This window comes from Botryllus schlosseri, chromosome 14, assembly GCF_051294905.1.
Source record: "Botryllus schlosseri isolate E-star chromosome 14, Bs_hap1, whole genome shotgun sequence".
In the NCBI taxonomy this organism is placed as follows: Eukaryota; Metazoa; Chordata; class Ascidiacea; order Stolidobranchia; family Styelidae; genus Botryllus; species Botryllus schlosseri.
Window position 1 is genome coordinate 14,700,746 of NC_137249.1, and position 15,149 is coordinate 14,715,894.

The 15,149-nt window shown below is 40.7% G+C and overlaps 1 protein-coding gene across 1 annotated transcript; it reads right to left on the minus strand.

Annotated features, from left to right (window-relative positions):
• Window positions 1-1,489: 1,489 nt before the first annotated feature.
• LOC145455948 (uncharacterized) lies at window positions 1,490-11,335 on the minus strand. The gene is made up of 10 exons (XM_080333979.1): window positions 10,972-11,335; window positions 10,328-10,899; window positions 10,060-10,252; window positions 9,634-9,842; window positions 8,871-9,276; window positions 5,823-6,104; window positions 5,172-5,743; window positions 4,920-5,112; window positions 2,120-2,328; window positions 1,490-2,056 (listed from the first exon to the last, which is right to left on the minus strand). Exons 1-10 carry the CDS (start codon window positions 11,087-11,089, stop codon window positions 1,649-1,651), a joined length of 3,162 nt encoding a protein of 1,053 aa, XP_080190105.1. The 5' UTR covers window positions 11,090-11,335; the 3' UTR covers window positions 1,490-1,648.
• Window positions 11,336-15,149: the final 3,814 nt, after the last annotated feature.

Here is a 15,149-nt window from a genome sequence, read left to right on the forward strand (position 1 = left end):
TAGTTCATGACATGGTATCAAGTCTTGTTTTTCTATGGCGTTTTTATCGAACATTAAGGTAGGTAGTACTGCACTACTTGCTCACATTATCTGTGACAGGGACACAGATCGTCTACAATTTGGTCTGTGCTCTGATAATGCGTCGCTATTCGCTTTATAATGCCTTTAGTTCTAAGTATGCATGGATAGGCCAGCATACTGTTGAATTTAGTAAGGATATGGTATTAGCGACCCACTATTAAATTTAGCGTGGTTGAGGATCATAAATGTAGATTTATTCGCCGATTATACTGCAAACCGGCAGGTATATTATGCTTTTTTTCTAGGAATTTCAAGTGCTATCCGGATTCCGATTTAATTGCCTGACATTTTCCGTGAAGTTATGTGAAAAGAAACTGCTGGGGTAGTGTGATTTTAGAGCAGTTATTTTTGTGTCGCTGAAAGGTATTTGGGAAATCAGATCAAAGACCTGATTATAACACTGGTATCCATGACTGACCCACTTGGCGCTAATGCATGGGATAGCATGGAGGGGTGATGCAAGACTTTGAAAGCCGTACAAGGCTATATCCGTACCTTCCTTGTCCAGCGGAATATACAGATCGTGTAAATTTATATCATGACTCGGTGTATATTAGGCTTACCATACGTCCTCTTTTAAGAGGATTTGTCCTCTTTTTTGACTTTTTTGAAAGTGTCCTCGGAGGACGCCCTTTTGTCCTCTTTTTTGAGATTTTGTCCTCTTTTTTGGAAATTTAGGTCAGATTCAGAGCAAATTGCGAGTGATATGCCGCAAATTAGCACAGAAGTGAAGCTCCGGCGGGTATTTCGGAGTGAAAAACGGTGATTTTAGCTCTGAGCGAAAAGATGACCTTTTTTTAGTCTTCCACCTGGCAACGTGGAGAGAAAAACGGTATTTTGAGCTCTGAGCGGGAAAGATGACCTTTTTTTTAGTCATCCACTTGGCAACGTGGAGAGAAAAACGGTATTTTGAGCTCTGAGCGGGAAAGATGACTTTTTTTTTTTTTTTAGTCAACCGATCACAAAGTGGGAAAATTCACCAGTTTTTGAGAATTCTTCTCCGGTTTTGCAAGTCTGTAATTTCTGAAAAAGTGTCCTCTTTTTAGATTTCCAAAATATGGTAAGCCTAGTGTATATGCCGCAAAAACATCAAGGACAAAATAAACTACGTCCTGTCGTTTCCTACTTCCTACGCTACAAATGACATCAGTGTAGTTCAAAATTGCAGTGAGTTAGGATTTTTACATCTCTGATTGCAATTAAGTCAAGCTATGCCAACGGAATAGCTCACATCACATCTTATTTACTTAAATTCACGTATGTACTTATGCGGTGTACAGTACACGAACTGTGCAGCGTATCAACATGATTCAGCGTTATTTGTACCCTTTGTATCGATATATTTGTGTACTTAAGCCCGAATGTCATCATCGCTATAATCATACTGAAAGTCAGACAAACGTCGCAATTGAATGTGATTAAACAGAAGAAATATATTTCTTGCGGATATGCTTAATGTCGAACGCAACAAACTGATTCCAAAACATGATACTGCAATGATAAACAGAACGCTGATGATACGAGACCTTTTCAAATGCATACTCGCAGATATAATCGACCAAGCCTACTATCTGCGTTGAATCCTAACTTTGAATGGATAAGGCCGCAGAGTAAAAATATTTTTTCCTCGCATGTCGATATCCTCACCCGATTCCAACACAAACGAGAATCTCTGAATCATCGAAACCAAAAACAGGTAAATCTCCATATTGGCTAGCTGCATACCGAGGCATTGTCTGGGACCAATCGAAAACGGTATATAGCTCGGGTGCTTCACAAAATTTCCGTTTTGGTCGAGGTGTCTTCTCGGGTCAAAATTTTCTGGCTCTGGCCATAACTTTTCATCGTGCAAGATTCGGTATAGGTTTGGAGCCACACATGAACCTTTTTTGATGTGGTAACCCATTATTGTGACGTCTTTGCTCGCCACATGCGGTATTCCGATTGGAGCAACAGGTCGCATACGAAGGGTCTCCTGAAACGATTGCAAACAAGATGCATACTTACACTTCATTCGCATCAACCCGAATATGCCTACCTGAACACAGGCTCTCGCAAAATTTAAATTGTCGCTGAACTTTGGAGTCCTCTGATGCAATACCTCGTCTATTTCCTCGTGCAATTTCGATTGGTATTCGGGGTGTTTGCATAAGAACAGAATCGCCCAACATAAAGTAGTGGAAGAAGTCTCCGACCCGGCCAGAAACAAGTCTCTTACCAGACCATTTAGTTGGTCGTCACAAAATCCTGATAAAAATAAGATGAGGCAAATTACATCAATCCCTTGAGGGTGTGTGTTTTAATGTGCGTGGGTAGTGCAGTGCATCGACAAGCTTTGATTTAATTATTTTGGTTGACGCTATACGATGAAGTATTAAAAGTTGTTGTGAGTACAATTCGACTTGTATTGATACTATTACACATGATTGCGACACCGATTTACAAATCCATAGGGTCAATACGCTGACGTAAAGAGAAAGAGAGAGAGAGAGAGAGAGAGAGTCTTTATTTTCATCAAACCAAATACATAACACGACAGTGGTGGTGGTACAGAAAATATGCATGCACAGTATTCGGTATTAGATAGGAATGATCGATAAGACCGTGAAGGTCATCTAGTCTGATCACACCAGAATTAAACAGGTACACTTGACTCTAAACAGTCTGGCTGTAAAAAATGTTACGGTAGTTAAAAAAAATAAAATAGAAGAAAAATTAAACGATGGTAGCATATGATCTATGAAGCAATGTCTGGGCGAGGTAGGGCAACAGTGTTAGTGTAACGACAAGAGGTGATCAAGTAGGGCTTTTTTGAATCTATTATAGGGCAATTCACGGATATGTGGTGGTAATGCATTTCAGATGATAGGTCCCGAGTAGTCGATGGACCTCTTAATTTTGGTTGCTATTGGGTGGGGGTAAGTAGATATTTCCTTTAGACGAGGATCTCGTGTAATGGGAGTGGACGTTTTTAGCAGGCATGAAAAAGTCATCAAACACAGGAGGCAGGGCTCATTGCTTCCCCGCCATTTCGCCGCGTATTGGAACAGGATAAACGCCGTTGTGCTATAGAATAGGCAATGACAGGGAAGGACGTAGTTTATCATTGTCCTCGATCTTTTTGCGGCATATAGGCTACACCGACTCATGATATACATACACACAATATGTGCATATGCATCAGTACGGAGCGCGGATCGACAAATTCTCCGGTCCTGCTCCGATCCTGTTTTTAAAGCTCTGGTCTGACTCCAGTCCGACCCTGGGCCGGATTCTGGAAATGACCGTGATCGCTCTACTCACAGGATAGTATTTGAATAATGATTGAAACAATGCAAACAGGAAATAAAAAGCTCAGAGATCAAGCATAACCCTTATCTGAAGTAATTATGCCAACTTGGACTTGGCATGGGGACTATTTTCTTGAACGTTTCACTTAAACTATTGAGTCGGGTGGAAGAGGGTAGGACTGCCTTAATGTACTGATCCAGCTCCGATCGTATTAGAAAAATTGGTAGAACCCGCCCCGGCCAAAAATGAGAAAATCCGGCCGGATATCCAATCCAGCTACTGTCCATGCTCCACCCTAATTTGCACCATGAGTGCATGACGTGCATATGCCGCTGGACAAGGACGGTGCAGATATAGCCTTGCACGGCTTTCTAAGTCATGCACCACCCTCCATGCTATCACAGTAATGCATGAGCGCCAAGCGGGGAAGTCATGAATACCAGTGTTACTTACCGGGTCTTATGTCTGGACCAGGCCTGGGATCGAACCGACGACCTGCCGATCAAGAAGCCGGACGCTCCACCATTATGCTATCTTGTCGGTAACTGTGCAACGGTTCGAAATTTTCGATTCATAAATGACATTGGGCAAATCGTGATCGCCTTATGACGGCAGAGCTGGAGAACTAGAAAACTTTCAGTTTTTCAAAATTAGAATTAAATTAGAATTATAGCTGTAGTTTTTTTTTCAAATTAGATTAGAATTAGAATTGATGAATTTGCGAAATGAAAATTGAAATATATTCCATTTAGAAAGAAATACAACACAAATTAAGATCATCAGTTCATATCAAATCTGAGTTCATTAATTGTCATAAGCACGAGAGTGGGAAATGTCTGTACACCAAGCTTGGCTCGCTTTGCACTATGAAATTTCCCTTCTGTAGCATTTTTAGAAATACAAGAACTTTAACGAGAATTCAAATTAGAAATATCCAGTTGTCCAAGTGATGTCAATATTATTTTATGGTTGTGATGATGGTAAGTGAGGAACTATCGCATGTCTTCCATGACTACATACTGTCCCCGTGTCAATATCTCTATCGCGCAACAGGTATGGGTGAAGTCAGCAATCATTCTTGTCAGTCACCACGACAGTGAAGTCTCAATGGACCCTAATACCTCTCGATTCACAAGTGAACAATGATAGGCGTACTGAGGAGGGAACTTGGTATGGGACAAATAATTTTATAATGAGGTGATATCACTTATTCATTGCACGGCAGCGAAACTGATGACGTCACAATGTCCAGGTAGTCGGATATTCGGGGGGGGGGGGGGTAAAGCGCCTACGTCCGACTGACTATTAGAGGTGGTCAATAACGAATTACTCAATGAGATGTTGCCTAGTGTTACAACTTACTCACGTGGGTATGATTTTAGGCTACTACTGCTCTATACCTTGAATACTTCTAATTCTCTTTGAGTAGGAATGTATGGCATCATCACTTCTACCAAATATGACTACTTTGACCGCCGCCAACAGTGGTTCCAGCAAATTCTATTACAATCTAATTAGTATTAACTGTCGATGCGCAATGGGTGTACCTAGCTGCTCTGAAAATCTTTCCGACTGCTCGTTCCTGACCTCCATTTCCTGCAAAAAGCAGTCAATGAGATCCCTCGGCTCCTTGGCGTCGCGCGACATCCTGTGTTCTTCAATCTGCTTTTCAATCGACCTGTATCCCGTCTGTTCGTGCTCTTTTGCCTCTTGCGCTCCCCAGCGGAACGGCGGAATGACCTGAATCATAATACATCCACGATCACATGCTAGTTCAATATGAGCTATTGTTCGAATACTTTTAAGGATGGATAAAATGCCGTGATGGCATTGATTGCGCTGTACTTGGTCCCGGTAGAAATGAGATAAAGCCATTGTCGAAACTCGGAGCTCTCTTTCGGTAAGTTCCTATTGAACACGAGTTGCGAAATGACAGCTGATACTCTCTCGTAAATTGGAAAGGTGATGTCGACCAACTCTTCCGCGTCACAATGCGTTTCTAGTTCGTCGCATAAGTCTGTGCACAACTCTAGTATTTTCGGTTCGAGACTTTTCTTGCCCATTCCGAAGAGCTTTAAAGTCGATAAACCGAATCGTCGCTGCTCTTTGAGAAGGTTTCCATAATTTAGAAAAACAATGCCTGTGTCACCAGAGAGTCCAGGTATTGAATCTTGCAAACGATCACTCAGCACATCGCTTTTCTTTACGAATGCTTCGGTAACAGCTTCCAAGCTGCCCAAGATAACGAATTCCATCGTCGCAAACTTCAAGCGGCAAACCGGACCGTATGCCTTATTCCATTCGCTCATATCCCTTTCCGAATGTAAGCTGAGAGACAGTAGATTGCCCACGAATGGATAACCTTTGGGTCCTGAAATTGCGTGACACGGTAGGTAAATTTAATGGATATCCTGCCTGGTAAAACTGCGCGACGTAGCGTCATTCCTTACCAGGTGGCAATTGACTGACGTGTTTTCTTTCACTTAGTAGCTTCCAGCAATATATAAATACAACCACAAACAACAGCATAGACTGAACATTGACGTATTCCAGCACTGCCATAATATTATACATCATGATGCCTTTTTCGACTTCGCTATACCTCCAAGAAATTTCTGCAACTCGGGTATAACCACTCTTTGTAATGATGCTACAGGGTAAGAGGACGTTTAATCTGCTGGGCCTCACGACTTGATTGTATTGTACTGCTGACCATGAATAAGTCAATATTGCTAGTTACATAACCGATCCCACCGGTATTTACATAGCCACGAGCTCAAGCTTGAGCGATTTTATAGCTAGCGTGAATGACGAAAAGCTATTTTGAAATATATTATAATAATATTTACACCCGGTACTGCTCATGGAGGTGCATTGACTTTCACTTATACTGACAACAGGAGTAAGGACATATTTTGAGGTATAGGCTAAATTGATGTCAAGTGGAATATTTTCAAGTGCTGAATGCTGATGTGAGAGCAAATCATGTGTAGGTGGCCTGTGACCGCAAGCAGTGGTTGCCCTACGATTAGGGGGAGGGCTGGGCGAGACTTCCGGGGTGGAGGCCCGATAAGTATGTAATCGCAACTTCTGGGGGCTCTTATAGACGGAGGATTTTGACCTAAAAATGAAAATATTGACATTTTTGCCCTTAAAAAACTTAATTTTGACCAAATTTTGTCCTCATGTATGTAAATTAGGTGTTTCCCAGATAATGTTTGAATTTTACTACTTATATTCATTACTGGTTGGAACTGTCTGTCCTTACGAAGTAGTTGGTCCTGAAAGATCTATTTTGACTTAAAAACTGACAAATATTTACATGAAGGAATTTTATTTTAACGAAATCTGAACCTATGAAGAATTCCAGTATAGTTACATCACGCATTGTGGTAGGAATGATTAAAATTTGTTGTAGTACAACGAAAGATACTTTCCTACAATCTCGGGTGGAAAGTGTGTGTCCTTACTAAGTAGCTTGCCAAGATTAGAGAAAGAACGTTCAACAGCAGCACTTCTTGGCTGGCAACGCTGAAGTTGTGCGTACACTGCTGGTGACACACCGTGTTGCGTCATTCTGACAATGTTGTCTACATCACAATTTTTCATCTCGCACTTCTGGATATAAAAACCAATGTCCACGCAGTCTTGCTTCCGGTAAGGTATTGCGGTACGTTGAGCATAACACGAAGTCAACATATTTACCGAGCGAGATGGTGATGCGTCCGGCTTGTCGAGCGGTAGGGCCTGGGTTCGATCCCCGACCATATAGACTCGAAAATTGGTATCCGCAGCTATCCTGCTAGGCGCTAAGCAATCGCGGATAGCATGTAGGAAAAAACGGGGGCGCAGACTAGATGACCTCACGGCCGTATCGCAACCGCCGTCGTCATCTCTATTTGTTTCATTTGACCGTTTATGATTCACAATGAGCAGACAATGGGCCGTCTACAACGGTAGGCATATGAAGTAGGCTACAAGCTGTAAAATGTCAAATGATAAGTTCACCGACAGTGCGAACATCTACGATACAAGCGAAATGCAGGTTGAAAAAATATTCTGACTTTGTAAACAATTTTGACAATTATTTGACTACGCTATGGTTTTGACAAAATTTTGACTTATTTTGGCATGTCAAAAAATCGCCCTAATTATTACCAACTTAATATTAGTGCGCCATATGGAACGCAATTACGTGATGTGTATATGACACTATAACACGGCTTTCGAGCAGGCCTAAATGTTTAATTGCTCTAGTTCATGAGAGTTCTTTTATATTACATTGTCAAATTATAAAAAGAAGTGACCCAGTTAACTATAGCTCATGCCTTCATGTTGAAGATGTATGACATGCAGTGTGAAATAATGGAATAGCGATACAACTGCAGCAGGCTAAATGGACCACACTAATCTGGAAAGTTATCGGCTGGCAGTAGTAATAAGCTAGCATACCACCTCAAGGTTTAAGCCATATACAAAAGGTCATATCTATTATTGTATGGTTGCAAGGATAGACAACATCAAGACCAATTACCATTACCGCATGCAGATACTTCATGATTATCAGGATATGGGACTTTTCTAACAAAGGCAGATATTTGATGATTGACCCATCTGTACGGAATCATCTTCTTGTTTGGCACACGGATTTCAACGACTATTCGCTATAAGCCTCGGAAAAAGCGCTGAAATTAAAGAGGGGCTGGGCTTCGACCAGGAGGGCTGGGCGACCGCCCACCTCACCCACCCCAAAAGCCACCACTGACCGCAAGGTGCTACATTAACTACATGGACCCACTTTGCTATCGTCTCATCTATCCGCTCTCACAGATACCGCTGATTATATCCATGTTTGTTGATATATAACACAGGTATATAGACGAGACAAGGATGAATCTTCGGTTCAGCCCACCAATATCTATATACATATATTAATAACTTATTAATAACGTTGATGAAGTGTTGGACTGAACAAAGTGCAAAGTGACGTTCGCGTTCGCAACAAACTAATGTTTACGTTCACATGAACCAGAACCTTTCAAGAGTTTGCGAAGAAATATTGCTACTTGCTTGAAAGCATATATTCATTGCTTATTTAAGTAATGATCAGTTACTTGGAAGAGTGAAATGCAGCATTTTCAGTGATCTGTAAAATAGATGGAAAAAGAAGCATATATGTGGCATCGATGCAATCTCAGGTTCGGAATCATACGCATTTTCACCTACTACTCAAAAAATTGTCAAACGAGGATACATCCGTCTCGTTTGGTATCACCTCCTAAAAAATTGTAGTTCTAATTATAACAAATAACAGATTACAGTAATACCCGTATTTTAGAAAGGTGAATGTGATAGTGTATCTATATAGGCCATTACCATGAAATAATATTATACATAAAACTGTGATTCATATAATATGATTCTATATAAACTTATACTGATAGAAATAAAATCTCGCAAGAATTTTTTTTTCAGCGTAGCAAATAAAGTGAGCAATTATCTTCGGCGAATCCTAACTTTGAACAGATATGGCCGCAGAGTAAATATATTTTGTCCTCGCATGTCAATATCCTCCCCCGATTCCAACTCAAACGAAAATTTCTGAATCATCGAAACCAAAAAAAGGTAAATTTCCATATTGGCTAGCTGCATACCAAGACATTGTCTGGGGCCAATCGAAAAAGGGATGTAGCTCGGGTGCTTCACGAAATTTCCGTTTTGGTCGAGATGCCGAGTGGGATCAAATTTTTCTGGTTGGGGCCACAAGCTCTCGTCGTTTAAGATGCGAAATAAGTTTGGAGCCACACACGAGCCTTTCTTGATATCGTAACCCATTATGGTGGCGTCTTTGCTCGCTACGTGCGGTATTCCAATTGGAGCTACAGGCCGCATACGAAGTGTCTCCTAAAAAAATCACAATAAAGATTACACGTTTCATCATCATCATTGGTTTATTAGCAATTTTATCAGTTCAATACACCACAAAATGCGATACAATGAAAAGACAGGAAGATGTCGAAGCGACAAGGAGTAGTCTATGGAATCTGACACCCACCTTGGCCTAGGCGATGTGAAGAGGAGGCATGCACACTGAATGAAAGCAAAGAAGATAGTATGGAAAAAGAATGCGACAAGAAATAGGGCGGCATGTCATGGGAAGCGAGATCGATAGGTCAGTCGTGGTCCGGTAATCTTGAGGATGGACTGTATCATTCTTATCAACATGATTGTCATAATAAATTGAATGCATCAGGTACTTGCCTGAATACAAGCTTTCGCGAAATTTAAATCGTCGCTGTACTTTGGCGGTCTTTGATGCAACTCTTCGTCGAGTTCCTCATGTAATTTCGATTGGTACTCGGGGTGCTTGCATAAAAACAAAATCGCCCAACACAAGGTTGTGGACGAAGTCTCCGACCCAGCCAGGAACAAATCTCTTATGAGACCATTCAGTTGATCGTCGCGAAATCCTGACAAAAATATTTCTATATTTGAATTCGAGAAGACTATAATAATGTGCCTACCGCCCTACAGTCCAATACTCGTGTAAGAATTTATTTATGTAGGTAGGTATTTTATCGCAAAATAGTTATAATTGTGATCCTGTATTGTGATGTCAACTCTTCTCCGTACTAAGCAACATTACGACGCGTATATGGATGTGATAATGAACACATATAGGCCTACCTAGTTGTTCCGAAAAGTTCTGCGACTGCTCACTCCTGACATCCATTTCCTGTAGAAAGCAATCAATGAGATCCCTCGGCTCCTTGGGATCGCGTGAGATTCGGTGTTCCTCAATCTGTTTTTTTATCAGCCGGAATCCCTCCTGTTCGTGCTCTTGCGAATCTTGCTGTCCCCAACAGAACGGCGGAATCACCTGAAAAAACGATATCACATTATGACTTAGGCTACATGTCCAATATGTTTTAAGGAATGAGAACTGTCCACGTACTTTTAAAGACGGATAAAATACGGTGATTGCAGAAATAGCGCTGTACTTTGATCCGGTAGTAATACGGTGTAGCCATTGTCGAAAATCACCGTCCTCCTTCGGTAAGTTCTTGTTGCACACCAGTTGCGAAATGACAGCTGCGACTCGCTCGTAAATTGGAAAACTAACGTCCACAAACTCGCTCGAGTTACAATACGTTTCTAATGTGTCGCACAGGTCTGTGCACAAGTCAAGTATTTTCGGTTCGAGACTTTTCTTCCCCATGCCAAAGAGCTTTAAAGTCGATAAACCGAAGCGTCGTTGCTCTTTGAGAAGATTTCCGTAATTCAGAAAAACAATGCCAGTGCCACCGGTGAATCCCGGTATGGAGTCTTGTAATCGGTCACTGAACACATCACTCTTCTTTACAAACGCCTCGTTTACGGCTTCCAGACTGCCCAAGATAACAAATTCCATAGTCGCAAACTTCATCCGGCACACCGGGCCATATGTCTTGTTCCAGTCGCTCATATCTCTTTCTGAATGTAAGCTGAGAGACAGTAGATTACCCACGACGGGATAACCTTTCGGACCTGAAATAGCTCAATGCTGTTGGTTATGTTTTCCAAACCTTGATACAAACATTCTATAAATGGATCGCTTACCTGGTGGTAACCGACTGAAGCTGTTATGCTTTTCCCCGCGTAACAGCCTCCAACACAATATAAATACAACCGTGAATAGCGCCAACGACTGAATATCGGCGTATTCTGATAGCAGCATGATAGCGAAATTCGTTGTATAATCTTGCACTGCGTCTGTAGTTCTACGTTCTGGCACTATAAATCTCTGAAATGTATACTCAGATGCGGACCATACGTCCACGTAGCCTCAACGAAAGGTCGTTTGTATTGCGCACATTACTCTTCATTACACAATTGTCAGTGATGTTTACATAGTAGCTTTAGTTCAAGCATTGCCGGTTTCACTGATAGAACACGAGACCAGAGAAGCAAATATGGTATAGTCACTATAGTATAGTGCAGTGGTTCCCAACCTTTTTTGTCCTGTGGACCCCTCGGCCGATATTTGAGCTAAAATTCCCCCCTATGAAATAAGTTGCCTGTGACTAATAAAGGTGCTTTTTAACGCACAACCATTAGTTGACCGAGCAATATATGACCAAACATAGAGATATTTCCAAATTATGTTGAATGCGGCCGCATTAGACTTCAATAAAGTACCGCGGGCTACTTCCGCATCAATTATTTAACACTAGGTGTACTGTTATTTAGGAAATAACTAAATCAAAAGAAGTTAGTTCATGACTTTCCGTTGTGCCAACATTGCGCTAAATTCAGCCTGCTTTTTTTTACCGAAAATTACATCACTAAGTTTGCTTGCGATGGTCTTGAGTCGAATCGATGAATTTCGTATGTTTTTCACGCTAGCTCATTGTTGGCTTAAAGGGGCACTGCGCTCTAAAAATGATGTGGTCTCAAATTGAAGGGCAAAACGATGGAAAAATTTTGGCCGCAGCCGTTTTCTTCAGAACGCCACCGTAATGGAACTGTAATGTATTGAAATTTCCAGAGTTGCAGCACGCTCCAGTAGTCACGCAGAGATCGAACTTTATATTTTGTTACGAGTTGGGTTGCATGTAATCTTTCAAATTTTAGCATAGCACAGCACTGTCCTAGTACTTCCTAAAGAAGGCGTTAAATCGTAAATAGGGCTTCACAATATCGAGATTTTGCATTCCCCGTGTCGGTGCATTTTCTGTCCTTGAAATACAAAAAAATCCACAATCTGCAGGGTAGAACGAAAATTTTTGGTTTTTTGTTTATAGCATAGCGACATCTAGCAACTGTGAAAATTTCATGGTGATGGGGGTAGCCATCCGAAATTTAGGTTTTTGGGTTTCTAGTCCCCTTAAAAAAGGTAAACGTTTTCATCAGCGGCCTTGTGCTGAATTCGGCGTGACTTTTTCCTGCTTGGTAGCTATTTGGTCGAGAGGCTGTTGCGGAACCAACGAAATCGTCTCGCGAGCCTCACGTTATCTGGGGGTGGAATTATTAGGGAAAGCATTTAAACATAAATCTAGCTAAAAATCCGCCAAAAGAAACATACAATTGTAAAGAACTATAGTTTCATATACTTGACATTTCTACCTTAAAAATCTAAAAACCTTTTGAACCCAGTGTTACTTCCGATACAACCCTAAAGCCAGATTCCCCCCTAAAAATTTAAAAATACCCCCCAAAGGGGGAATTCCCCCCGGTTGGGAACCACTGATATAGTGCATAAACGATAGGTGTCACCAGGGTTGCATTTGAAACAGATGATGTTTTAAAACATTGTGTTTAAAAAATGCTTTAAACTAGGGGTCACCAACACGCAGACCTTATTTGAGAGTTTCAGTTTTATTCTAGTTGATAAATTTTGTTGTTGATGATCAACACAAGTTATTCGCATGCGCCCAACATCACTATTCCTCGCTATAGCTGATACGGCATCGGAGAATGCAATATAACTTGGACGTTTTTTTTTTGACATGTCAAAATTTTGTCACAATTGTAGCGTTGGGTCCAAATTGTTTACAAAGTCAAAGACGTCTGAGAAAATAAGGAAATATGTATAGCATCAAATGAATGAATCTAACTTTACTTCCTTCATTAATTTTATCTGAGGGCACTCGACGGTCATTTAGTAATCCGTAGAAGCTGGTTCATTTATTGTAATTCGTTGTTGCAGACGCAAAATGACTCAGAATGAGAATGTTGTGTTTGTTAAGTCACAGTCAGTGCCGAAACAGCACTTCGTCAGTCATCCCCAAGACGTTGGTCCTGGTCCCCATATAGGGAGCATAGGATATAGGTGTATAGGGCATTCGATCCCAGACTCGTATAACTACGTGTAAGCGCGAGCTCTTTCTTTCGAGTGTCAGTGTCAGTGTGTGCTGTGTGTGTATATTATGTGTGTGTCGCCTAGCCATGATAATTCAAATGCAATATTGAAGTTTGTCAATAATATTGGTAATTGCTTGAGTTTATGATCCTCTTTCAGCCGACGTGATCAGATTTCCATGTAGATCTCAGGAAGGTGGTGTCCTGGAAAATTAAGGTCACATAATCATTAATAATTATTTAATTAGACATATTCGGGGGGAGTGCTGGTTATCAGTTATGTTGTTGCATGTTGTTAGTTTGTGAACTCGCCGCTGCTATATAGTCAAAATAAGTTGGAATCGTCCAAACGTACCAGATTAAGCTAAAAGAAATCCTCTTTCGTGAGCCGCACACGATTCCAGGTTGGCATTTCATCTCACAGTTGTGGATCGTTTTCCTCTGCGGTTGGCATGTGTACTGTTGGACTCAAATTGTCCGGACAGGACTATTTTTGGCGTCTGCTATTTAGGCGCCTGTATGACCAATATAGACAGATACCAAATATGAATTCATTCTTCTGTGTAAGCTACAATGAATTTCTGCGGCGCAAACATATATCGATATGTTGTAAAAAAATGCAATGCACATAGCATTGGTAGGCCTAATGTAAAAGTGACTTGTAATCACTGCTTTGAATAATGACGAAAATATTTGTTTGCAGTTGCGAATTTACATGTATTTTTTGTTTTGTTTTCATTCACTCAGCATTTGCGCCCAATACAGTAATTTCAGCGCTAAAAAGACCAAATACTTTGGTGCTTTACTGGATTCGGACATGTCTTGGAAGAGTCACATGCAGTCACACAAACCACAACTATCGAAGGTATGTGGTCTGTTCCGCCGATTTCGTTACTCTCTGACAGTAGTTGATACTTTTCAACACTACAAATTTGAAAAATTATTGATGACCTAATTTGTGTTTTTTAATCATAGGGAAATCACGATGCAGTTTTAATTCCTACCTGCTAAAACTTCAGGACTCACATCAACAGCATGTCCATCTGAGATGAAACATCCTACCGCAAAAACTCATTCTAATTGCCAAAGTGCAAATAGCCTACTGATCAGGGCTGTGGAGTCGGTAAATTTTAACACCGACTCCGGCTCCACACATTTTCAATATACCGACTCCGGCTCCGACTCCGACTCTTGATTCTTTAAACGTACCGACTCCGACTCCTGGGTCTTTAAACGTACCGACTCCGACATTATTACCAATTTACTTCGAAAATTATATGCCACATTGTCGGTTGAATGACTATCATACAGTCATTAAACATATGTAAACATATGATTAACGGTAACATGCTAAATTGTTTCTTTGTGGCACAGCTCGAATTATCCACTATGCAATTAACACGAAAGAAAGATTTGCTAAATATCCTTCCTTTTTCAATTTTTATAACATGGACTCTCTAATATCCTGAAATGTGTGAATCATTCAAATATGGCAGCTTGTATAATAAAAATGTAGATAAGAAATCTAAGTGTAGCTCTTGTGTATGAGTCAGCAACTAATAAAGAGATTGAACTTACTAATTTTGTCATTGCACACTATCCTGATTACAAGCACACACACTCTTACTACTAATAGCCATTGGTCATAAATGGAATTTAGTTAAGAAGTCAAAGACCATAGCCTATGTCTAGTCTACATGTAGCCTACTTATTCAAGTATTCAAGGATTGGGACTTGCAGTCTTTCTTAATCATTTGTTCGACCCAAACAGCTAAGCTACACTACAAATATTTTTAATTTTGTCAAGTGGGAAGCATCGTTTGGTCATATTTACATCATTTTTACAATTTTACAAAACCGGCCGATGCATTTGCTCTGTCACAGTATCATGGTATAATTCCAAAAAATGCATCAATTTTGGCTGCATCGCGAAAACG